This window comes from Parasteatoda tepidariorum, chromosome 6 (assembly GCF_982258835.1).
Source record: "Parasteatoda tepidariorum strain Cologne lab strain chromosome 6, Ptep-v5.0, whole genome shotgun sequence".
NCBI lineage: Eukaryota > Metazoa > Arthropoda > Arachnida > Araneae > Theridiidae > Parasteatoda > Parasteatoda tepidariorum.
This window is the reverse complement of record NC_141760.1, coordinates 19,113,723-19,140,466: the sequence shown is the minus strand read 5'-3', so window position 1 is coordinate 19,140,466 and position 26,744 is coordinate 19,113,723. Positions and strand designations below refer to the sequence as shown.

The 26,744-nt window shown below is 33.5% G+C and overlaps 1 protein-coding gene across 2 annotated transcripts in view; it reads left to right on the top strand.

Moving 5' to 3' along the window:
- LOC107440233 (uncharacterized) overlaps positions 1–26,744 on the top strand; it is a 513,892-nt gene that overhangs the window by 467,708 nt on the left and 19,440 nt on the right. For both annotated transcript variants that reach the window (XM_087165502.1, XM_087165503.1), the window contains 2 exons: positions 834–984; positions 6,115–6,277. In XM_087165502.1, the coding sequence (XP_087021628.1) occupies positions 834–984; positions 6,115–6,277 (314 nt within the window). The remainder of the gene's footprint in view (positions 1–833; positions 985–6,114; positions 6,278–26,744) is intronic.

Below are 26,744 nucleotides of genomic sequence, written 5' to 3'. Positions count from 1 at the left end.
ACAGAAAAATAACTAAAATTAAACAGATATAGTAGCACCACTAACTTGATACAAGAAAATTTCATTCAAGTAAGTTATTGCATCTTCTAAATAAGGGGCGAAATTAACTATCTGCAAAGGCCACAATAAATACGGAATTAAAATGAATATTTTAAAATATTCTGAAAAATACTTCATTTCTAGCTTCACAAAAAAATTTCTATTTTAGAAATGAGCCTTGTAATGTTTACTATATTTTGAGAAATGTTACAAAAGAAATACATCATTTTAAACGTAAAAATTTTGCTTTATGAAATAATTGCACCGTTTTTGTCCTAGACCACTACATGTGTTTATCTTAAAATCCTTTATCTAGCGCCCTTGTGGTTGGGTCAATAGAATGATATTTAGGATTGATGTAAAAACATTTTAACATAAGTGGCTTGATAGATGAAAAATTTTGCGTTTGGAAATTATTGCATCTTTTTAATCGTAAATGTCATTACAAGTACATGTTACAATTTTTTGTAAATATTTCAAAGGTGATTGAGTGGCCAGATAATTATTTATTAACAAATTAGAGTTATCTTACTATCAGTATATTATTACTGAAACAAGTTGCAGCAAGTTATCACACCATTTAAATCTTAAAAGCGACTAGATACGCTTATCTTTGCTTGTTTCTGCAATGCAAAATGAAAATACTCTGTCTCCTTCGCAGGTGATATTTAGCCTGTAGAATGCTGTTTACAAATGGTGTTGAAATGTTTTAAAATCAGTTATTTGGTACTTATTAAAATTTTTCTTTGCGAAGTTGTTGCACCATTGTAATGTTAAAAAATGTAAACTTTTAGTTGCCGGTGGCCGAAGTCGTCTTCATCTCTTTGATTTGGGAAGTTGTGATAAAATAGCTACAAAACCTCGTGATGGTGGTTGCTTGTCATTATCAGCCTTAGGGAATGTCATTTTAGCCATCTTCAACGGACAAAAACATGTGCCTTATAAGTAAGTAAAAAAAAACAAGTGTCAACAGTTTAAAATAAAACCTATCAGCTGAAGTTGCTAATTTTGATTCTCTAAATAGAAGTTATAGGGCTCTCGAGTTCAACATCAAAAGCACCATTTAATATGTTTTTTTTCCTCATTTGCGTTTGAACAATTATTCGATGTATAACATGCATGTCATGAATATATTATCACTATCATTTATTAATCCTAGAAAATTTTGCAAAACCCATGTATTCCGTTGTAAATCAAACGTATTTCCGTAATATTGTGTTCTCAAATTCTGAAGTTAAACTTGGAAGATAATTGGAATGAGTATTCTCGGTGCTGCATTAATAGCTTCCACGCGAGACAGAATTGGAACTACCATTCCCTAAAAATTATTTCAGAATTTGTGAGCCAATTATTCATTTTTACTTTGTTTCGAATTACCGCAAATATAATGGTTGATTTGTGAAGAAAATGTAACACCATGAATACCAAAATTAATTCTCATGAGCTCAATTTCGTAGTGTTATTGCTCAGTTTACGAACACACAAATTTTTCTTTATCGAAATCAAAAAAGCACAACAATGATTTAAGAATATATTCTAAAGTTCCCTCAAAACTGCAAGAATTAAAATAAATTACATTTTTAAGAACCCGTAACACAAGAACCATACAAAATTTAGTAACAAACGTTTCTAAGTACCTAAATAAGAATTTTAATGACGTAAGAAACCCAAACACTTAGTTTTCTTTGGAAGCATGAACTGTTTTAACAATTCTAGTATTTTCAGTTTACTACGGAGGTGACGAAGGCCAATAAACTCGTATCACAAAACTATTTCACTTTACCAAGATCAATTGAAGCCGAAAGCTATTTTCCCGAACGCGGTATCGCACGTTGCTTCTTGTGAATTCCAAAGATAATCTTCTAACACCAAACGCAATCACAATTCAAACGTGAATGATTCATGTCTTGCAAGAAGAACGTTTTTACAGCCAAAATTGATTACAAGCGGTATCTACCGTCGCCAGAAAAGGTCTCATATAACAAACTAATTACCCTTACCCTTTCAGCTGGAAAGAACAGGGCTATGTCTTCAAGCTTCGTCATTCTAAAAAGAATTTTTTTTCTTTCTTGGATTTTAGAAATTAATTCTTTTTTCTGCCATTGTCATTCATTCGAACGTGAAGTATTAATTAAGTTGTAGTGTAACGATGATGAAATATTTTCGAAAATTCCATGTGCTGTCTCCGAATATGGCATGGGCGTAATTAAATAAAAGTCACTAGAGTTTTCAATAGTATTAGAATTCACAATCTTCAGAACAAAATCTTTCATATCGAATTGAAAAAAAAATTATTTTTAAAGTTATTTTTATTGTTATTTTTATTGTTCTAAATTAGGTACTTTGATTACTACTAACAATGAAATTTCATGCTGATCATGCTCTTCTATATTGGATTCGAAATCTGTCATTTTAGAGTATATTATTAAATAAATAAAAAAGTTTATTTTTTTCAAACTGTCTAATTTTAATTATCTTCTTTGAACTTGGTTCCCACTATTATGACTGCCTTAAATTCTGATAATAGAGCAATAAGCTAAATGCAATTAAGCATAATTCTTTTAATTTCTTATTAAAGCTTGCTAAGAACAGTTAATGAGTAATAAGAAAACAGCACTCACAGATATTCCAATAGTAAATTTAAATTATTTTAAATTTTATGTTAAAAAATAAATACATGAAATATAAATTATTTATTCGTACATCTTGGAACACTATTCCGAAATTCTAAAATGCAAAAGAATTCAGTTTTGCCTCCAAGAATGCAATGAACATTTCAAAAAAATATTAAATGAAACTCTTTATTGCGTTATTTATATATATAAAAGAATAATTTTTATCTTATATCTTAGGATAATTGTTCTTTATTCAGAAATATCGCATTAAATTATACCAAAAGACGTGCCCTGAGGTTCTGGTTTTTTCCCATTACTAGTTTTCTATTTTATAATATTTTATTATTATTATTTGTGTTTATATATATATTATATATACAGTAGACCTATTAATCATCAGATACAATAAAGCGTTTTATTCAGTGTTACACTAAAAGTTCTCTTATTTCTTTGACCAAAAGCATCAAAATAATTGTATTTAACTCTGATGTTAAATACAATTATTATTGTTTAAATCTACTGATCATGAGGCACAATAAGGCTTTTTGCTCAGAATTGCACTAAAAGCATCAAAATAATTTACCAAAAGCATCAAAATAATTGTACTTAACTTTGTTGTTTTTTGTATAATACACTGGTTATCATAAATTAAGGAAAAATCACAAAAATAGCGATAACTCTTTCAAAAGTAAGCCAAACCGTGCAAAATTTGCATATGTTGTCCACTAAGAGTAGCTGAGTAAAATTGCAATATGCAAATTAGTGGCGCTGCACTCGGCTTACGTCATCTGCCTGGAGCATAAAAGTCCAAGTTTGAGAGAAAGCACACAAATTTTACTGTGATTGCGACATTGAAAATCTGAGATAGCCAATTCGTAATAATGACCTCTAGGCATCATTTGCCTGAAGAACTACGATGGAGAGCCATCGGGAGACTAGAGGCAGGGCAGAGTCAATCAGAAGTGGCCAGATGGCTAAATGTGAGTCCATCTGTGGTTCATAGACTTTGGAGGCAATTTCAAACCACAGATTCGGCATCTAGGAGGTTCAGTCAAGGACGGCCAACTGTTACGACCAGTGCCGATGACCGATATTTGACATTAAGTACACGCAGGAATAGAACCGCTACTCCGACACATCTTAGATCCTCTCTTGCTGCAGCCACCGGAAGGTTGGTGTCAACGTCAACTGTGCGCAGAAGGCTCCACGAAGGTGGTCTGTATGCGAGACGACCAGCCATTTGCGTGCCGCTCACATCACGCCATAGGAGAGACCGTTTGCAGTGGGCCCGACAACATGTCCACTGGACGTCAGATCAATGGAGGCCTGTTCTCTTTACGGATGAGTCCAGGTTTAGTCTAGAAAGTGACAGTAGACGTTATTTGATATGGAGAGAACCTGGGACCCGTTATCATCCATCAAACATCCGTGAAAGAGATGCATACGGAAGAGGCAGTGTCTGTGTTTGGGGAGGCATATCCTTAGGAGGGCGCACATACCTCCATGTCTTTCCAAGGGGAACCGTGAATGCTCAGGTTTATCGAGACAACATCCTTGATGCTTATGTGCGCCCATATGCCGGGGCAATTGGTGATTGCTTCCTGTTACAGGACGATAACGCAAGACCACACAGAGCTCGCATTGTTGATGATTATCTTCAACAGGAAACAATTACTCGCATGGAGTGGCCAGCTCGATCCCCGGACTTGAATCCTATCGAGCACGTTTGGGATGCTCTAGGGAGGCGTGTATCTGCCATCAATCCGCCCCCTCAGACCCTTGCCACGCTTGCAACTGCTTTACAAGAGCAATGGCTCTCACTTCCTATTGAACTGATAGACCGCATAATTGAAAGCATCACACATCGCTGTTTGTGCTGTATTGCTTCTAGAGGCAATCATATTCCATATTAAAGGTACTTTTTCTATTGCAAACCGATACTTCCAATTTGTTTATTTTATACATGTGCTAATTTCTATACTACTATTAATGTCTGATAATTTCTTTTTATGTTGTTTAATACCTTACTATGTGTTGTATATTGTGGGTAAGTTTCATAAAATTCCATGTGTAATTTCTGGAGTTATCGCGATTTTTGTGAATTTTCCTTAATTTATGATAACCAGTGTATATTCACGAATTATCAGTACATGAACATTTAAAACACTGATTTCAAATGTAAACCTATTTATTAATTTTGGGCTAATTTTTTATGCGTGCTTGTTATGAGTATAAATAGTTACCATCCATTAAAATACATATAATCTTTTAACCCTTTAACGCAAATGGCTCACTGGTGTCCTTTCTGTAAAAAAAAACTTTTCTGGTCCTCTAATTACAGACAAAAATATATTTTAGTATTTTTTAATAATAAAAAAATAGTCTAATAGTTTCTAAAAGGATTACATTATCAGAATTATAATGTGCACTAAAATATAAATTTTTAAAAAAGTAATTTGAAAAAAATAAATTTCATTCATATTCAAAAATTTTTCAATTATATGATTTTATAAATTAAAGAAATTTCAATGATAAATAACTGGCTCCCTCAGATCTAAGTAACTTCAAATAAATGCAAATTTGAAAAATTATTGTTCAAAGTGTTTGGAAGATGTTACCTTTAATGCAGAAAGACGTAGCGGTGTTTCACAACCACAAATTATTAAACTGCTAAATATTATCCTTTTCACTTATTTTGACTTGAATTAATCAGAGGTGATTGTGAGTCCAAGTCAAAATTCCGGAAAATTTCTTGAGTTAAAAAAAAAAAAAGTTTAAATTGAAAAATTAGAAAACAATTTAAACAAGGTATTTTTCCTTTTCCTCAATATTTCTTAGTTTACTTAAAATATATTTAAAATTTTACATATACCTATACCATTTACACATACCTATGATGACCTGGAAAAGCAATTAAAATTTACAAATATGTCTTTCTTTCTTGAGTTTATGATTATAACAACTATTTACTGATAAAAAATGAATATTAATCATGAATATAAGCTTATAAAGTATCTCTCTGGCTCTCTCTTACAAACAAATAAAATAAACTGTGTTTTTAAGTTTCACCTTTGAAAATTTGATTTCCGGAAACTTCTGTGATCAATGATTTTTTGAAATGTCTGGACCTTCGATCTCCGGAAACTTCCGGATCACTGTTAGCGAAAATTCCGGAAATCCAGATTTTTTCCGGAGCACTATCAGCCCTGAATAAATACAAAATAATTAAAAAAGTATGAAAAATATGCTTAAAGAAAATTCTGCGTCAAAGAATTAAACAAAAAATAGTAATTAATAAATTCGTGCATTGTTTTTTTTCTTGCTTTCTTCTTTTCACGTTTTTTATTAACAATTAAATCAATATAATAATAATTAATAAAATGTAAATGAATTTCTTTAAAAATTTGCCAAACATTAAATAATATTAGTATAGCTCTATAATAATTCTCTTGTGTTTCAGGGAGAGCAAACTAACACAGTTGCTGAAAGAAGCAATGGGCTCTCTAACTTGTCGGGTTGCCATGATAGCTCACATTTCATCGCAGTTGACTCATTATTCGGAAATATTAGGAACCATTCAGTTAGCTTCAAGGGTTCATCGAATGAGAAGAAAAAAAATAAAGGTAATTTCCTTTTTAGGATCCTTCATTTAAGTCAACACTTTTTCTCTAATATCCATTCTTGCATTTCTGTTAGGATTAAAAGGTTCCAACTATCCTTCGTTTCTGTGACACTTGATTTAGCCTAAGTGAAGAAAGAGGGCCATGTAAAATTATTTAGTTAAGGGGTGAGGAAAAGGCTACGTAAAATTATTTAGTTTAGTTAAGTACCAGCAACCTGAGAGCCGGTACTCTTTACCATATTACCGTGGAATTTTTCACTGTGTAGGGAAGCACAAGCTGCGATCATCGATTGGTCATTGCGCGCTTCTCTCTGATTAGTATTCTAATAAAATATTATTTATTTTCGAACTAATTTATTTTATATATTAGTATACGCGTATATAGTATTTTATATATAATTATAAGCTGTGTTGAACAGTAGATTGATTTTTGGGTTTACGACTATAAATGTTCCCGTAGCGTTGTAATTTTAAACCCTGCCCAGACCACAAGGAAACTCTTGGATTATGTATGGGGAGATCTTTTTGATATAACCTATGCGCATTTACGTTACATGGAGAGGAAAACCACGTATATCTGCCAGGATTATCCCGGTGACTTGGAGATTTTAACCCACTGAGGCTATTTTACATCAGCAATGTTTACGGGGCAAACAGGGAGCAGAATTTGCATCAACCAGCAATCACTGAAATTCGAACCTGATGCACCCTGACGGAAGGAGAGCGCTTTATTCCCTGAGTCATCACAGACCTCTTCGAACTAATTTAATTACTTTTTTAAAGAAAAAAAATCGAACAATGAAATTCTAAAATGCAGAGAAATCAAGAGCTAAACTACCGCCGTACCACGGTACTTTCTGAAAGCACTCCAAGTCAAATTCTTGATGGTTTATGCTGGTTTCAGTGCAATTCATGATGGTCCAACATCACTTGAGGGTCACCATCACTCAACATTTTTCATTACGTGTTCATAGCTTTTGATAAGCCAAGAAACTTGAATCATTTTATTATGGAAAATGCTACTTTAATACTCTGATGGTAAACCATCAAGAGAAGTATGACTCTCATGGAGCAACAATCCATGATGGTTCATGATGGCTTCAACAATTTCCATGATGGTTTAATGAGAATTCTTGTTGATTCTTAGGAATATACCATCAAAACAATTTGGGTTTATGTTGGGCCGCCATAAATCAGCCCAAATTCGTACATTGGGATGGTGGTTGCTCATGATCGTTGTAACATTTGATTTCTAAGATACTATGATGGAAATTCGTAATGGTTCAACATGAACAAACCATCAAAACCAGTTGCTATTCTTATGTTGGACCATTATAAATCAGATTGGGATGATGGCTACTTATGTTGGTTACCATCAAAAAGTATAATGGTTCATGATGGAATTATAGATAGTTACCATCAAGATTATATGGAAAAACATCAAAAATTATGACATGGGACCTCAAGTCTCTCTTGTAAAATTTCTGATTAGATTGAAAATTTAACAGATTGAGTTAAGACCTATATTTGTAATCATTACTGTATACAACCTAATGAATAGATTTTTTCATAAAAATAAGTGTTTTGAAAACATCCTGTTCACCTATACTAGATAAACAAAGAACGTTTTACTTTGAAAAAAATTACCATTTCTTCAAAGCTACAATACAATGAAAGATGATTCTCTCTCCTCCGTATTTCAATAGCTGATACAATTTTTTTTTCTCGAGTATCTGACAGTTCTCATTTGAAAAATAGTCTTATATTTCATGAAAAAGAAAAGCGAAATCTTCTCCTTATGCGATAGTTATTAAAAACAAATCCCACGAAAAACACGCATGTTTTTCATAAATTTGAATTTATTTTTAAATGTCTGCTTTCTTTTCCCCTCTTGATTCGCTCACCTTTTTTTTAAGCACATAAATCAATCTAAAGAAAACATATTTCACAAATTTCAATTCTTTTATGTAGAAAAGAAATCATATATTTTTGGAAAAACAAAATATTCTGGGTCTAAAGAGAGACATTCGTGAGAAAAAGATTGAGTCCTTATTTGAGAACTAAATATGTTTGGTCTTAATCATATGATTATATTTTTTGTTATACTCTTCAAACTATTTAACTATGATGTGACTAAATTTGAGTTAAATAAATCAATGTCTTTAAAAAATTTCATTTTTAAACTCATTTTAGGCCAAGCGTAGAAATTTTATAAAATGAGCTTTATTTTTATTGAAATATGCTTAACTTACTTTCATTAAGACACAAAAAGAGTATATGAAAAATAATAATTTATGTAAGAAATAAAATGGCGCGTATATGCACTATTAACCAAATCAATAAACAAATCGTTTAGTTGAACACTAGCTTTCTTTATGACATTTGATTTACTTTTATTTCACAGAACTTTCAACTGTAAATCTTCATTAAGAAAAAAACATATGATTACTCGTAAGTGGAATAATTATACATTTTCGAAAAGTTGAATTTGTTAATAACCGTTTTAAGTTTTAAAAAAAAACAAAAGAAACTACCTTAGTTTGAAAATTTCTCAACAGCAAATTTTCAAATGCATGCAGGGCAGATTTGTAGGTCACTCTTTCAAGGGCACCATATTAGATGGGCCAACGTTGTTCCCACATTAAGGACAGCCAGCACAGAGAATGAAAGATAATTCTTACCGGGATTCGAACCCAGGATCGATGTGAAGTCAGCTCCTTAACCACTAATAGTCTGGTCGACTGTTTTACTTTATAACCGTCTTTGAACAGCAGACCCAATTATGGGTTAACCAATGTTCAACTCAGTATCCTTGCAATTTTGAATACAATCCAGATGACAGGGGAACTCCTGTATCAAGTATTGGGAGAAATTTGCCTTCGTGGAGGACTTTTTAATAGAACTAACCCGCATTTGCGTTACATGGAGGGCAAAAGCACGAAAATCTCCCTCGGTTATCCTCACGGCAAGAGGACTCTAACCCATGATCCGTCTACCAGTGAGGATATTTTACATCAGCACTGTAGTCGGTGAGAGCCGGGTGCGGAATTCGAATAGACCATATTAGATGGGCCAATCACTGCTATTCGAACCCGGGTCACCTCATCGGGAGGCACCACGCCCCACCCCCGGTCAGCTATTGGTTGATAATCAAAGATTCATAATTCATGATTTTTTTCAATGTGAAAAACAAAAATTTACGAGTAAAAATTTTTGTTAACCTAAAAAAAGAGCATTAGTTTCATAACCTTAATATGAAAGGAAATTAGCTTAAACATTTCAATTGCTAACCTGTATTTTGAGAGCTTATAATCAAAGATAAACACAATATTTTCACGTTCAATTTTTATGTGAACTTTTAGGTTAATAAAATTTATTTACTGTTTTAACTACTTTATGAATTCCAATTCGCGATCGCAACGAACTATAGGGGGCGTTGTTGTATGAGACTAATACCTACGATTTCTATATGAACAGTCGTTCATTTACTCTAGAGACGACTTTATGTAGCACGTGGCATTGTAACGTTCTTTCTTTATCGTGGCTTATTAAATTTAAAAAAGAAAAATGTTTGATATCCTTTCTTATGCAACCGAAAACAAACTGACATCTCTTTTTTTTAAAAGAAGGAACATCCAAAACACATCTGAAAAATATTTGTAAATAAACAGAAAAAATATGCATCTTCTTATTAGAGTTAAACCTAATGCCTGAGAAATAGTTTTACTAAATTTAATGATGTAACCTGAAAGGCCTATTTAAACTTTACATTCCATAGTTTTAAGAATCATATTACTTCAAACATTAAAATAAGCAAAAAGTATACATAAGCTTCATAATTTTATATAATTTAATTATGTAAAAAAAGTTCTTTGACAACAATTTTTATCAAAAAATTTTAAGTTTTAATAAAAATCATTATTAAAAAACGTAAAATAAAGAATGCCTACGATACAAAGCAAAAAAGAAAAAAACAATTCTAAAAATTCCTTACATTAAAATAAACAACTTTTTTGATTCATAATCGGACGCAGAAAACCATTCTATAGAAAACTATCATCAAATAAAAAAAAATTACTTAAAAGTAAAATTTTTTATTTTATAAAAATTAACACTTACCTGCTTTATAAATCAGAAGAATTCCAAAATGATAAGTTCTTCGATTTTTGTTACCATCTTTTAGTGCTACGAAAATGCGTCTTTGGGATTTGCCAAAAATAAAACAGGATGCAATTTTATTTCTTCAGGAGCGGAATATTTTACCCATTGTCCACCGAAATCCGATAAACTACTTTGATTTTAAATAAAGTGTTTTATTTTATGATTTGTCGTAAAAATTTTGGTGTAGATTGGTGGCACTTAAAAACCGCCAAATCTGTAGTTGCGGTGGCGCTATTACGTAAGTACCGAATTTTTATTCCATACTTCTTTTAATCATATTACTTCAAACATTAGAATATGCAAGAAGTATACATTAACACATAATGTTATACCATTCAATTTTTCAAAACAATTATTTTAACAACAATTTTTATCAAAAAATTATAAATTAAAAAACGTAAAATAAAGAATTCTTAGGATAAAAAAACAATTTTAAAAATTCCTCATGTTGAAATAAAAAACTTCCATATTGTTTCTCTTTTTATTCTGATAGTTCTTAATCAGACGTAGAAAAGCATTCTGTAGAGAACTATCATCAAATGAGGAAAAAAAATATTTACAAGCAAATTTTTTATTGTAAAAATCATTACACTTACCTGATTTATTACTCCGGAGAATTCCAAAATGATATGTTCTTTGTTTGAAAACTTTATTCTCAAATAATAGATACATAGTTTATCCCTTCATTACTTTTAGAAAACATACTACACGGCAAAATTTTATAATTGTAAGTTGTAAGATCTTGGTATGAATTTGAATTTGTAGCTAAAAACAGAACAGCTGAATTCTAGTTGAAATTACTCTTTCAAAACTAAAAAATACTTACCAAGAAAACGATTAAAATTAATTAAGAATCAGCACAAATGGCACTATTTCAAGTAATTTGGATAATTTTTTATTGTTGTTTTCCGAATTATATGGATACAGAAATATATAATATTCTATCACGAAGAATATTCTATAACTATAACAGTTCTGTACTTTCTGAATTCACATTTATTTATTGGAATGACGAAAGCAATGTTGACTTCACGTTAATTTGTAATGAATTGAAGACAGAAGAAATGCATTTCACCTTAATACACACATCTGTTACAGTATGCGATAGCGAAATCGGAAGTTATCAGCTGCAAGTTTGTTGATAATAGAAGTTAAAAATATTGAGAAATTTTTCTTCAAACGTTCGGCGTGTTCTGGGTCTGAAAGATATCCCAATATTCTGGAGAGTCTTTTCAAGTTCTTCGGCTTTTCCTTAGGGAAATTTTGATTTTTATTTGCTGCTAAGAAAATGACGTCTGATTCTGCCAATGATTTTGATGGAACTAAATGAAAACGTGATGAATTAATGTCTGATATTTACAGGCTCCCGTTAAAGGGCGTAGTCGAGCGTTGCGATCACGAATAATGTAGAAATAATGTTTAGATGTGAGATGAAATTGAATAAATATAGCTGATGAGGGCAATAGAGCTACTGGCACGAAATGTAATAGATGATTCAAGAATCTGGAAAATTTTTTCAATAGTAATCAGTTATTATTTGAGATCATTGGCGATAATAATAGCGACATTTTAAAATAAGATAATCTTCCCTGTTATTTCAGAACGTCTTAATGCAACACATCAAGCTCTTTCGAAACAAAAATTAATTATTTAAATGCATTTTACGTTTGGAAAATGTTTTATTTTCATCCAAAACTGAAACAAACGGAATTTAAAATAGATATATATATATATATATATATATATATATATATATATATATATATATATATATATATATATATATATATATATATATATATATATATATATATATATATATATATATATATATATATATATATATATATATATATATATATATATATATATAAAACGTCTAAATGGACCTTCAAATTTAAAGAAAAATTGCTGATGTTGAATACTTGTTTTAATTTTGCAGAGAAAGATATTAAAATATTAAATAGGAAAGCAATTCCGAAAAATGAATAAAATAGAAAATATTTTACAAAAAAAAAAAAAAAAAAAACTCCGTATTCTAAAAAGATTGAATTCGGTACGAAATATTCGGAGAAACACTTCCCTTACTAAAAAAAAAAAAAAAAAAAAACAATAAAGTTAAAAATAGATAGGAGCAATTCTTCGCAAAAAGTGCACTTAAGGTAAAATTCTTCAATGTCTCCAAGCACTTTTACAAATCCAATAACAACGACCTCACCATTTCCCATCGCCAACTTGAAAGTGCGGCATTCATTTTCATCACAGGTCACCACTAATTCGCCAAAGTCATCCATCTCTTTTATATTTACTCTCGATTTAATGTCCCGAGTCGAGTAACGAATTTCCACCAATTCCATTGATCGTAATGATGATGTATATAGACTCAAGGACTGTCGAATTTGTTCTAACACCGGCAGCTCGCCAAAACCAGCCAAAATCCCACCATCTTACTGATTAAAACAAACGGCTATCTGCACTATGCATAAAATATTCTTCGTTTATCTCACCCCGAAAGCAACTACTACATTTTGAGTTGTCCATAGATCATCAGAAAGTAATATTCGACTCTATTTAATTAACGCCAACTTCAAGGAAATGACTCGAGTTTGGGGTAATTTATTCAAGGTAAAGTCTGCCATCTTCGTAATTGGTATGAGTGAGGGAAAAGTGTTAGTATCGTCGTATCCTTTCCATTAGGCAGTCTAAAATCAGGATACGTAACGGGTATCGAATTGTAATAAAAGTTAATGCGTCCGTCTTGGCGGATTTCCTTTCGAAGGAATGATAGTGCGATATTAAACATCCCAAATTGAGTTCTTTATCATAAATTAAATGGTTATAAGGAATTAAGTTTAATAAGGAAGAATAAAAATTTTATGTTCGCAAAGAAAATTAAAAATGCTGTTGGAATTTTTAATGTGCAAGAAATATTTTACTTGCACGATACATTTTTATTTCCTCCATAAAAAAATCTAATGCTTCGATATATTTTCTGTAAAACTTTTCCCTTAAATATACTTGGTTGCTAATCTCTTGTAGTGCAGTGAAATTGACGTAAGGACTCCATAAATTTAACAGCATAGTTATACGCATACTTCGGATGCATTTTTTGTAAAATATTTCCATCAAAATGAAAGATTATTTATCTTTTGCAATGCTGTGTAATCGATGTGCCCATTGCAATAATTCCACAGTTATGCACAGATCTTCTAAAGAACCCCCCATACGTTTTTCATTTAAAAGTAGTTTATTTATATTAACATATTTATTAAGGGTAAAATATATATTCGAATTAAATCTCACCATAATATTATGTAAAGGATTGTACGTAAATCAATAAAAAGAAGAATCTGAAATTTAAATTAAATACGTGACAGTTATATTTTTGCTTACTAATCATAGCAGTAGAAATTTAAGATTCATGAAATTGATGTGATATTTTAATTCAAATAGAAAGCTTAATAGCATTTCGGGAAACGAACTTGGTTTAACTACATCTTATACTAGGGGACGAAGCCCACTGTTCGCCGACGCTCATCAACCCCGATGATTGCTTGGCAATAATTGCTGTTTCTTGGCATGTAACAGTTTAAATTATTCAGCTGAAAATCTATGTACTAAAACGAACACTTGTGCCTCCACTTCCCACGTTCAAATACGAGGGTTGTAAATTAAATAGTGGCAACTTAACCTTTAAACTCACAGAAGGACGGGCATGCGCAAATTAGATATGGGAGCTGTGAGGTGGGGCTGTTGTCGATGTGTGGAGTGCAAAAAAAAGTCGATTAGCTTAGAAGGGTAGTTGTTGTGTGGCGTTAAAGTGAGGAGTTTCGTTTCCATCGCTCTAAAGCATGTTTTCAAAAGGTGATCAGCGGTCGTGGCTTACAATCGAGGTTGCCCGTGGCAAAAATGCAACAGAATGCTATCGAGGATTAGTGGATGCCTTTGGAGCAAATGCTTTACCATATAGGACAGTAGCACGATGGATTCTAGCATCTCGTCTTTTTTCGTCATTAAGCCTTTAACGCCACACAACAACTACCCTTCTAAGCAAATCGACTGTTTTTTGCACTCTACACATCGACAACAGCGCCACCTCACAGCTCCCATACCCTATTTACGCATGCGCGCCCTTTTGTGAGTTTCAAGGTTAAGTTGCCACTTTTAATTTACAACCCTCGTATTTCCCTTATTATACAGGGTTATTCATAATTCCCTCCGGGGTTTCGAAGCGTTATAGTAAAAAAACGAAGACGAATATAGCAAAAAAGAGCATATGAAATTATTCCGAAAGTATTCAAGTTTTAATTTAAGCAGTTGCCAGTAGATGGCGGTAGCATGTATCACTGAAGCCAGTTGTAGTAAAGAAAAATGGCGTTTACAGGCGGAGGGAATTATGAATAACTCTGTACTATTAAGATCTATAAGTGAATATAAATCATTTTTTCAAATAGCATTTAAAACTAAAAGTATATTACAAATCCAATTTAATATTTTTGCTTACCAAACACACGAATGTATTTTAAAAACAATTTTTGCATTCATCACTTTGTGCATGAATCTGAAAGTTAAGGTTCTAAATCATTTAACGATTCTCTCTTTAACCGTAATTTATAATAGCATACTAATGTTATTTGCACCAAAAAATAATAATTGTAAAACGGTTAATGCAGCGATTTAAATTGTAAATTCGTGTAGTAAGTAGTAAGTATGGATCAGAAGGTGAATTAACTTATCAATAAACACGAATTCACATAACAAACAAACTTAACAAGTTTTATTATTAAATATAACAGAGCTGTAAAAATATGGCAAGAAAAAGAACGATAATTGTTTTTCTTTATAAAAAGCAAGCGCGTGGCTAGATAGATTGCACGCGACAACTGGTAAATGGTTTCAGCGCAGTGTAAGTATTTAACGATAGGTGGCGGTCGCCACACCATCTCCCCTTCTGGAAAAAAATAATTAAAGTTCAAATTCCTCAGTTAGCCTTTTTGGGAAGTGTACTACTCGTCCAAAACGAGTCTTTTTTATAGCAGCAGGAATTCGATCATTTTCAGTTGGTCGTAAAACAGGAGCATTTTGTACCAATTTGGAAGGAATATCTGGCGGTTCTGCTAAATCAGAACTATCTGAGAGTAAATGAGCTGGTTTTACTCTATCAATTGACACTACGCAGTTTTTACCTTTGATTCTGATAGTGAAAGTTTTGTCGTTACGACTGTAAACTTCATAGGGTCCAGTGTAGGGTGTATGAAGAGTTGGCTTTACTGCATTAACTCGTAAGAAAACATGTGTGCAAGCAACCAAGTCTTTGAAAACAAAAACGTGTCTTTTGTCGTGAGAAGAGGTCGGAACTGGCTTAAGATCGTGTAGGTGACGATTCAATTTTTGCAAAAACATATTATCGACCTTCTCTATTTCCGAAGAGGTAAAAAATTGTCCCGGAAGACGCAGATTCTCTCCATAAACCAACTCAGCTGGAGAACATCCCAAATCCTCTCTATACACAGAGCGCAATCCAAGTAACACAGCAGGTAAAGCAAAAGTCCAGTGGATTGAGGTATGACACATAATGGACTGCTTGAGAACCCTATGCCACCTTTCTATCATTCCGTTCGCTTGAGGATGATATGACGTTGTATACGAAAGACGTATACCAAAGTTTTTTGCTAAAGTACGAAACAGTTCACTTCTGAACTGAGATCCTCGATCAGTTGTTATACCTTCAGGAATCCCATATCTAGCAAACCAATGAGTGTAAAGAGCTTGAGCAACTGTCTCGGCTTGTATATTTGTCAACGGTATTGCCTCAGTCCATCTCGTGTACCTATCGATACATGTGAGACAATATGAAAACCCTTGTGAAGAAGGCATAGGTCCAACTAAATCAATGTTTATGTGGCTAAATCTTTTGCTTGGGACAATAAATTCTTGCAGCGGCGAGTGAACATGGCGAGAAATCTTTGCTTTTTGACATGCTATGCATGATTTGGCTAGTTTTGCGATTTCTCTTTTCATGTTTGGCCAAATAAAACGATCAGTAATTAGCTTCACAGTAGTTTTAACACCAGGGTGAGCAAGGTTATGCAGGGCATCAAATACTTGGGTACGAAATTTTTCAGGAATAAATGGACGAATGAATTTAGTGGACGTATCACAGAATATGAAATTTTCACTGTTGGGTATTGGAAGTTGTTGAAGTTTAAGGCAAGAATTTGTATCAGATAAAATTTGTTGCAATTCGGGATCATTTTTTTGAGAATGAGCGATTTCATCGAAGTTCAATGATTGAGGGAACTTAATGCTGTTGATTCTTGAAAAGGCATCTGCAACAGGATTTTGTGATCCGTCAATATGTCGAATGTCACTTGTAAATTGAGCAATGAAATTTAGATGGTTAATTTGTCGAGGTGAGAGTTTGTCATATTTTTGATTCAAGGCATGAGTTAAAGCTTTATGATCAGTGAAAACGATGAAGTTTACTCCTTCTAATATGTATCGGAAATATTTAATAGCTGCAAAAATGGCTAAAAGTTCTCGGTCATATGTGCTGTACTTTTGCTCTGTCATGCTAAGTTTACGAGAGAAAAAACCAAGAGGCTCCCAACTATTGTCACTGGTTACTTGCTGAATCGATGCTCCAATGGCCTTATCAGAAGCATCACACATTAGTGCAAGTGTTGCTTTAGAATCAGGATGGGCAAGAAAAGTTACATTTTTTAGCTCTTCTTTGCACTGAGTAAAAGCATTGTCTGACTCTTCTGACCATACTAAAGGAGTCTTGTCATTTTTCTTTGTGACACCCAACATTCCATTTAAAACAAATTGTTTTTCAGCAGCTCGAGGAAGAAATCGTCTGTAAAAGTTAATAATGCCAAGGAATCTACGAAGCTCATTAACAGTTGAAGGTTTGGGAAAATTCTCAATTGTTTGAATTTTTTCAGGAAGTGGAGTTATACCTTTTTGGTCAATGAAGTGACCCAAAAATTTAACTTTATCAGTAGCAAACACGCACTTAGATAAATTAACCTTTAAATTATGTGCCTTCAACCTACGGAGTACTTCATCTAGATGTAACAAATGCTCTTCAATAGAGGAAGAAGCGATGAGTATGTCATCAATGTATACGAAACAGAAGTTTAAACCCTGAAGGATGTGATCAAGGAGTCTCTGCATGGTCTGGGCGGCATTTCTTAACCCAAAGGTCATGTAGTTAAATTCAAATAAACCGAAGGGAGTTATGATTGCGGTTTTCTTTATATCGTCTTTATGCATTGGCACTTGATGGAATGCTTTTTTTAAATCCAAAGTGGAAAAGACAGTTTTTCCATACAAATTCGAGGAAAAGTCATGTAAGTGACGTATGGGATAATTATCCGGTACTGTCTTTGCATTTAATGCCCGAAAATCCCCACAAGGTCTCCAAGATCCATCTGATTTTTTAACTAAATGTAGAGGACTACTCCAACAACTATTAGAAGGGCTGCAAATCCCTTTCTGAACCAAAACAGAAAATTCAGCTTTAGCTGCTTCTAGCTTGTCAGCAGATAATCGTCTAGCCTTAGCTGCCACAGGAGGTCCTTTAGTCTCAATAACATGAGTGGTATCGTGAGTTTGAGTTTGGTTTGGCGTATATTCAATATCATCAAATACGGTATTGTATTTTTTGATGAGGCTATCAAGTTCAAAAGAAGATTTTAAAGTAGTTATACTAGGTAAACTGTCTGTACTTATTTTACCTCTAGTTGAAACTGATGTTAATCTGTCAATCAAACATTTTCGCTTTAAATCGACAAGTATATCGTAATTTGACAAAAAATCTGCACCCAAAATAGGTCTGGAAACATCAGCTACCGTAAAAGTCCATTTGAAAAGACGACGTTGTCAGGGTCACGTGATGTAATAACACGCATTTTCTGATGTTGCGAGCTAAAAGCTTGATATTATAGATATGATCATTTTTTTTTGTTTTGGTTTTTTGAACAATGGATGAAAAAGAATAATAAAATGGTGAATTAGTTTTTGTAGAATTTTGCGTTATTTCTTTTGTAAAAGGTTACGACTGACAAATGTGCGGGGAAACCCCAATGGATTTCGAAATAAAAGATTGGTAGTTGTTTGTTCTATGAATTTCAAGTTGTTTGATGGAAGATAGTGAGTTATTTAGATTGTCTTGAAATTGGTTTAGGAAGTGGCATTTTTTTTTGTAAGAAGGTGCAGTTTAGAAAGTAGTAGGTGAAAAATGGCATTTTTAGGAAGAGCTTTAAAAGTAGATTTGAAGTGTTTGGCGGAAGAGTTAGGAGAAACGGCAACGGAAGACATGAGAGTTACCGAATTAAAGAAGATTATATTGGCAAGTACGGAGTACGAAGAGGAGTTTGTGAAGGAATTATTAAAAAGAATAGTTAGTGGAAGAGAAGAAATAAAGCGCCAACAAAAAGAAGATGAAATTAGGCGACAAGAATATGAAATTAAGCAACAGGAAAGGGAAGACGAATTAAAGCGGCGAGAACAGGAAAGGGAAGATGAATTAAAGAGGCGAGAACAGGAAAGGGAAGGTGAATTAAAGCGGCGAGAACAGGAAAGGGAAGATGAATTAAAGCGGCAAGAAAAGGAATATGAATTGGAGAGGTTGAAGATAGAAGCTTCATTGGTACATACTGGTACTATAGGAGAGACGAGCAGCTCTCGAAATGAAGAAACAAGAGAACATGTACCTGGTGGATTGCAAAAATTAATGCGTACTTTTGATCCAAAAGAAGGTGATATAAGTTTTTATCTAATATTGTTTGAAAGACAAGCACGAAGAGTCCATATAAAAGAAGAAGATTGGGTAACGCATCTTGTTGGATTATTGCCTCTAGAAATGGCGAATTTAATTGCAAGGGAGCCTGAAGAAAAAGCAAATGATTATAAACATGTAAAATGTATGTTATTGAAAAGGTTTAAATTGAGCCCAGAAGCATTTAAAATAAAGTTTAAGAGACATTGTAAAGCGGCTGAGAGCACTTGGCGAGATTTTGGATTTGAATTGGCGAACTATTTTAACGAATGGGTTTCGGGACTAAAAATTAATGATTTCGACAGCCTGAAACAACTTGTCATTGTCGAACAGATAAAAGAACGAGTACCTGGAGACATACAAAATCATTTTATTGATGAGTGGAGTAGAATTTGCTCAGTTGACACACTTGCTGAGAAGTTAGATGAGTACGAGAATGCAAGGAAATATAACCAAACTACTAAATTCATTGCTTCTCAACCATATAGGAACTTATACCGGGAAAAACCAAACATGGTTAGTAGAAGATATCATACATTTGGTGAAGGATATAAACATGAGCATAACAACCATGGCAGAATTGATAAGCGGAGTTCTTCCCAAAATCCAGTCACATGTTTTAATTGTGGACGAGTAGGACACTTGGCACGATTTTGTCGAGATAATAAAGAGAGGAGAAGAAACATTGAAGGCAAAGTGGCCGAGGTTCAAGTATCGGAAGGGCAAGTATCCGAAGTTAAGGTACTCAGAAATGGAAATATCGAAAGCAAAGTAGTCACTGCAAGATTTAACGGTGAAGTCATGATAGGAAACAAAAAATGTAAAGGCGTTCAACCAAAAATAGCTGCCCTTAAGAAAGTTAGAATTTCATATAATGGAAATGAATACGAAGCTGTAGTAGATTCTGGTGCACAAATAAGTGTATTTAAAAACGATATAGTGGGTAAGGAAGTGGATTACAAAGGACATATAATACTACAACCTGCGTTTGGCGAAAGTCTAAAAGCTGAATTAAAAGAAGTGGAAATCGCTTTGGTAACGGAAGGATATATTACACCTATAATTAAAACGATGATAGCAGCCGTCAATGGGTTAAATGCTGACATTTTGTTGGATGCTGAAACTTATGAGGCATTATTAGAACAAAAAGGAGTATACAATCCCAGTTTTACTGCTGCTATGAAGCTAAGATCAGATTCCCGAAAGGAGCAGTTATATATGAGTGCAAGTGACGGAGAAGAGCAGCAGGAGCCAACAGTAGGTGAATGCGGTGATAAAAAGAATGGAAATGAAACCGAACGATTCAAGATACAACAACAAAGTTGCGATACTCTCCAAGAAGCATGGAAATTGGGGAAGCAAAATAAAGGAGGGTATGTGATACAAAATAATATACTATGCCATGAAGAGCTGTTGGACGGGAATAGAATACAACAATTAGTAATTCCCGAAATTAGAAAAGGTAAAATACTAGAAATTGCCCACGAGTCAGTATTCGGAGCACATCTAGGAGCTCGTAAAACAATTCAAAGAATTAAATTTTCCTTTTATTGGCCAGGGATGGTCAAGGAAATTAAAGCTTATTGTAGCTCATGTCATGGGTGCCAAGGTAGAAGAGTTGTTCGTTCAGTAGACAAAATTCCGATAACACCTGTGTCACGTCCTGAACATCCATTCCAAGTGGTGAACGTAGATCTAATTGGTCCTCTAGATCCAGTATCAGCACAAGGACATAAATATATCCTTTGTTTGATGGACCAACATTCAAGATGGCCTGAAGCAGTCCCGCTCAAATCGTTAACGGCAAGGAATACATGTGAAGCACTGCTCGAAATATTCTGTAGGACAGGAATTCCAGAAGTAATCGTGGTGGATAATGCGACAAATTTTACGGCAAGTTTAACGCAAGAGTTTTTGAAGGTTTTAGGAGCTTGTCCGCGATTTTCAACGCCATACCATCCGGAAGGGAACGGATTGATTGAAAGATGGAACCAAACTTTCAAAAATATGCTACATCACATTATTAGAGAAGTAGGAAGAAATTGGCATCGACACATACCATTTGTACTATGGGCTTATCGAGAAGTTCCAAATGCAACTACAGGAGTACCACCTTTTCTGCTAATGTACGGGAGAGAACCGAAAGGCCCGTTATCTATATTGAAGTCAATTTGGGCCGGAGATATGTTTTTACCTTTGAATATGAAAGGATCAGCGGAGGAATATTTAAAAGAGTTAAAAGGAAAATTAGAAATAGCAACCGAAAAGGCAAGGTTAACAAGTGATGTGCAACAAAGTAATTATGCCAAATATTACAATAGAAGGAAAAAATACCGGGAATTTGCGCCAGGAGATCAAGTACTTGTGCTAATGCATGATTCATCCAATTCATTATATGCCAGATGGATAGGTCCAGTAAAGGTAATTAGAAGAGTGAAACCGAATTCGTATTATTTGCAAATGCCTGAAGGAAATTTAAGATTATTGCATGTTAACAAAATGAGAGAATACAAAGCGAGAATTCAAACAGTTGGAGTTGTCTATGATATTGATGATGAATTTGGTGAAATATACGAAACACCAACTCTTCCTACAGATGTGGAAAGCTATGAAGCATTGAAAGGATTAAATTTGGATTACTTACCCAAAATGCAACAAAATCAATTGAAAGATCTTTTACATAGACGCAAAACGTTGTTTTCGGGGAAGATAAGGATAGCTAAAGTTGGGAAACATGCGATAAAGCTGAAAGCTGAGGAGGATACGATGAAACCAAAAACGTATAAGATACCAGAAAACTTAAAGGGGAAAGTGGATGCACAGATCAATGAATTGCTAGCGTTAGGACTGATTGAACCGGTGGTAAGTGAGATAGCACACCCGGTAGTATGTGTTCATAAGAAAGACGGAACAATCAGGTTATGCATTGATTTCAGAAGTTTGAATGCTCTTACCGTTCCGGATGCATATCCAATGCAAAATATGATGGAGTTGAATTTCTTAGTAGGAAAGAAGAAATTCATTACTGTGCTAGATATGTTGAAGGGATATTGGGCTATACCGATGGAGAACGGCAGCAAACACCTCACAGCATTCCGAACTCACCGAGGCCAGTACCAATGGAATGTATTACCCTTTGGATTAAGAAATGCTGCTGCAACCTACCAAAGAGCTATGTCTAAAGTGGTTCAGTCCATGTCTGATTTCACTTGTGCTTATATCGATGATTTAGCAGTATTTTCTGATACGTGGGAGGAACATTTGATTCATCTTGAAGAAGTTTTTAAGAGATTGGAATATTTTAATTTCTCCGTGAACTTGAGAAAGTGCGAATTTGCTAGACAAAAGGTTAAATACTTAGGACATATTATTGGTTCAGGTAAACATGCTCCTGACAAAGAACGAATAAGAGTAATACAGAAATTAGAGGCACCCAAAACCAAAAAACAACTGAGAAGTGCTTTGGGATTATGCAACTTTTACAGGCAGTATATTCCAAACTTCGCAAAGATTGCTCTTCCACTAACAGAGCTTACTAAAAAGAAAGTTCCTAATGAGATTCCTTGGAGCGAAGAAGCTGAGAAGGCATTCAAGGAATTGAAGACGTCGCTATGTAAGATCGCAGAGTTACAAGTCCCAGACATAGAGAAACCATACTACTTGCATACGGATGCATCTCAAAATGCGGTCGGATGTTGTTTAGGTCAGTTAGATGAAGAAGGAAATATTTGTCCCATAGCTTTCGGTAGCCAGAAGCTGAATTCAACTCAACAGAAATGGTCTACAATTGAAAGGGAAGCTTATGCTATTATTTGGGCTTTGCAGAGATTTGAAACCTTACTCTGTGGTGCTAAGATTATTTTATTAACTGATCATAATCCCCTAGTATTTCTGACGAGTGCGACACCCCAAAGCCCGAGGTTGCAGAGATGGGCGTTAGCCATTCAACGCCATGATATTGAGGCAAGTCACATCAAAGGATCGAAACTTAGTAATGCAGATGCATTGTCCAGACTGTAAATATAAACTAAAATAAGACTCTGAACATTTTTTCCTATTATTATTATTAGGTGATTAAAGTAAATACCTAGTGTTAAGTTAAACCTAAGATTCAGTGAATATTTGGGTGAATGTGAAACATAGTTTGTTTATGTGTAAAGTGTGACCCTTAAACTATTTGCCATATTCGATCTTTGGATCTAATATGACTCTGGGGGGAAGGTGTCAGGGTCACGTGATGTAATAACACGCATTTTCTGATGTTGCGAGCTAAAAGCTTGATATTATAGATATGATCATTTTTTTTTGTTTTGGTTTTTTGAACAATGGATGAAAAAGAATAATAAAATGGTGAATTAGTTTTTGTAGAATTTTGCGTTATTTCTTTTGTAAAAGGTTACGACTGACAGACGTAAACCTAAGTCAACAGTTAAAGAACGTTTTCCATAAACAGGAATTTTGGATCCATTAGCAGCTACTAAATTTAAAATTGACTCTTGTTTTTTGCGTTCTGCAACAGATGGTGGTAGGACGGATATATCTGCACCTGTATCTACAAGAAATTTAAGACCTAATGTCTTCTCACAGATGATTAAGCGGCATTTATTTTCTTTGCCATAAACGCCTGCCACCAACGACGTCTGGCATCCTAGTTTTCCGACTTAAAACTACAAGGAGGAATGCATTTGTTTGCCCTGTCTCTAAATCGAAAGTGATACCAACACATCCGTGTTTTGCTATTAGAGCGATCACGACGTTTGTATTCATCTCTGTTTTGGCTACGACTACGAAATCTCAATGCTTTATCTAGTTTTTTACTCAGTTCATTAATTTGAGTTTGCATGGTAATTATAGTGTCAGGTAAACGAACAATTTCGTTCTCAGACTGCAGTGTCGATTTTACCGTAGCAGAGTGAATTTCATTTGAATTTGACACATCGGAAATTTTATCAGCCATCATTGCTAGTTTATTTAATTCGTCAGACGAAGTACTAAGTATAGCTTGCATCTGTGTTGGCAGTCTTTGCAGCCATAACGATCTCAAAAATTTGTCATCCACACTATCGCCAGCTAAATCATGCATTTGGCGAAGCAATGCAGATGGGCGTTTATCGCCTAAATCGGTATCTTGAAGGAGTTTTTTAAGTCGTCTCTCTTCCGAATCACTAAATACTTCAATTAGTCTATTTTTTAATGTTTTATACATATCATTAACTGGAGGTGAAGTAATTATATCACTTACTTGCGCCAAGATTTCAGTTTCAATTGATGCAACGACAATATGGTACTTTGTATTGTCTTGTGTTATTCCACTCGTAATGAATTGCGATTCGACTTGCGAAAACCAGATGATAGGATTATCTTTCCAAAATTGTGGACATTTTACTGCAACTCGAGCCAACTCAGTAGTGCCAGTTTCACTTTCATTCGTGTTCGGCATAATTCACAGTTCGTTGTCACCAATATAAATTCTCTGTCCGGGTCACCAGTGTAAATTCGTGTAGTAAGTAGTAAGTATGGATCAGAAGGTGAATTAACTTATCAATAAACACGAATTCACATAACAAACAAACTTAACAAGTTTTATTATTAAATATAACAGAGCTGTAAAAATATGGCAAGAAAAAGAACGATAATTGTTTTTCTTTATAAAAAGCAAGCGCGTGGCTAGATAGATTGCACGCGACAACTGGTAAATGGTTTCAGCGCAGTGTAAGTATTTAACGATAGGTGGCGGTCGCCACAAAATAACTTTATCTTAAAATGTAACGTAGAATTGCAATATTCTAATAATAATTAAAAAAAAGCAATCCTCCTAAACTCTTAATTTAGAAATCAAACAAAATCAAAAACGTAATAATAACAGTACAGGTAATTTTAAACGTTAAATTAGGAAAACAAAAATATTCATAGGAAAACGATAACTTCATGACTTATATCAATTTTATGCTGATGACAACCAAACTCATATGAAAATTAATGTGGGAAAACTGGATCCTGCCATGTGATTTTCCAGTCAATAAAAATTTATTGCCAATACTGGAAAACTGTGACACCATCATAAGATGTTTATGTATCTTATAAACGCACACAATGTGTTTCAGTTGAGGAATTAAATTGTTTCTATGCGCAACAGCGAAATCAGAAAAGATTAACTTTAGGTTTGTGATGGTTATAAAATGGTTTCTGATAGTTCAATAATCGGCATTCATAAATGCAGTCATTTGAAAGAAACAGTGTATTCTGAACGATTCCTATCATTTGACAGAGAAAAAAAGTGAATTTCTTGTTTTCGATAAAGGAATTGTAGAAAATTTTTCGATTTTACCTCAGAGAACAAGAAGAAATTCAACAGAAGGCGAAGGATATATCTTAAAAACATGGTGGAATGTGTTAAAATTGTTGGTAATATTTAAAAATTTATTAAATCTTTGATTAATAAGTACATCTGTTCATGCGCAGAAGACGCCATTTCTTCTTTGCCCAAATCGTAAAAAAGGCAGGAACATATTTTTTTCCCCAGCGATTCATCCAAAGAACGAAAGTATTAATTGCAATATATATTTATATGTGTTTAACTCAGTTTTAGAACCAGCGTAACGTGCATTATTTAATTTCAGTTATAATCATATTATGAACTAATTGTCTACAAAAACATATACCATTTCTATAAAATGTATATTTTGCTTCGTTGAATTCTATCACTTATATAAATAATTTTACTCTTATAAAGTAAAATAATTTTTACCCCCTTTGAGTAGAATAATCTTTACTCTTCGAGTAAAAATTTTAAAATCTATCGAAATTTACAAACATTTTCAAATAGAATTTAATAATTTAATCTCATAACAGTTGAAACTTAAAACGTAGACTTTGTCAAGAATTTCTCTTACAAGATTACATTAGAATACAAAATGTAAGTATTATAACTTAATAGAAGCATTCAATGAAAAATTATGGTAAAATATTAATTTTATTAAATAATAATATTGACATCTAAGTCAAACATGGAGCTTTAAAAAAATTAAGTTCAAGAAGTAAGATTTTTAAAAATCTAATGTATACAATATATTAATAATCCAACTGGTCATTTATCTTTAACAAAATTGACTTTTATTCTTCGTTCCTTTATATAAAGTTTAACCCGTCGCTGTCATATGTGTCAACTCTGATTTAACAAGACTTTTTACTGTTCCAGTCATATGTTTACTCTGCACAGCAAAGAACAATGCTGATTTTATAAAATTGAACATCTCTGTTCGCTTGAGTCATTAAGCTTTGGAGATAAATAAAATTTTAAATATGTAATAATTTAATAGGACAGCAAGAAGTGTAGGATGCACGCCAAAATCAAACTATAGGTATCATGTACTATAGGTAAACTGCATTACGGCGCAAATACAAAAAACTGAAAACTAAAGGAAACGATTACTAAAGGTCTGGTTTCTTAGGACAAGCGCCTTATCTGGGCGTCAGCGGGACGTCAACGTCCCGCTGACGCCAGCAAAATACTGGTTTGCTA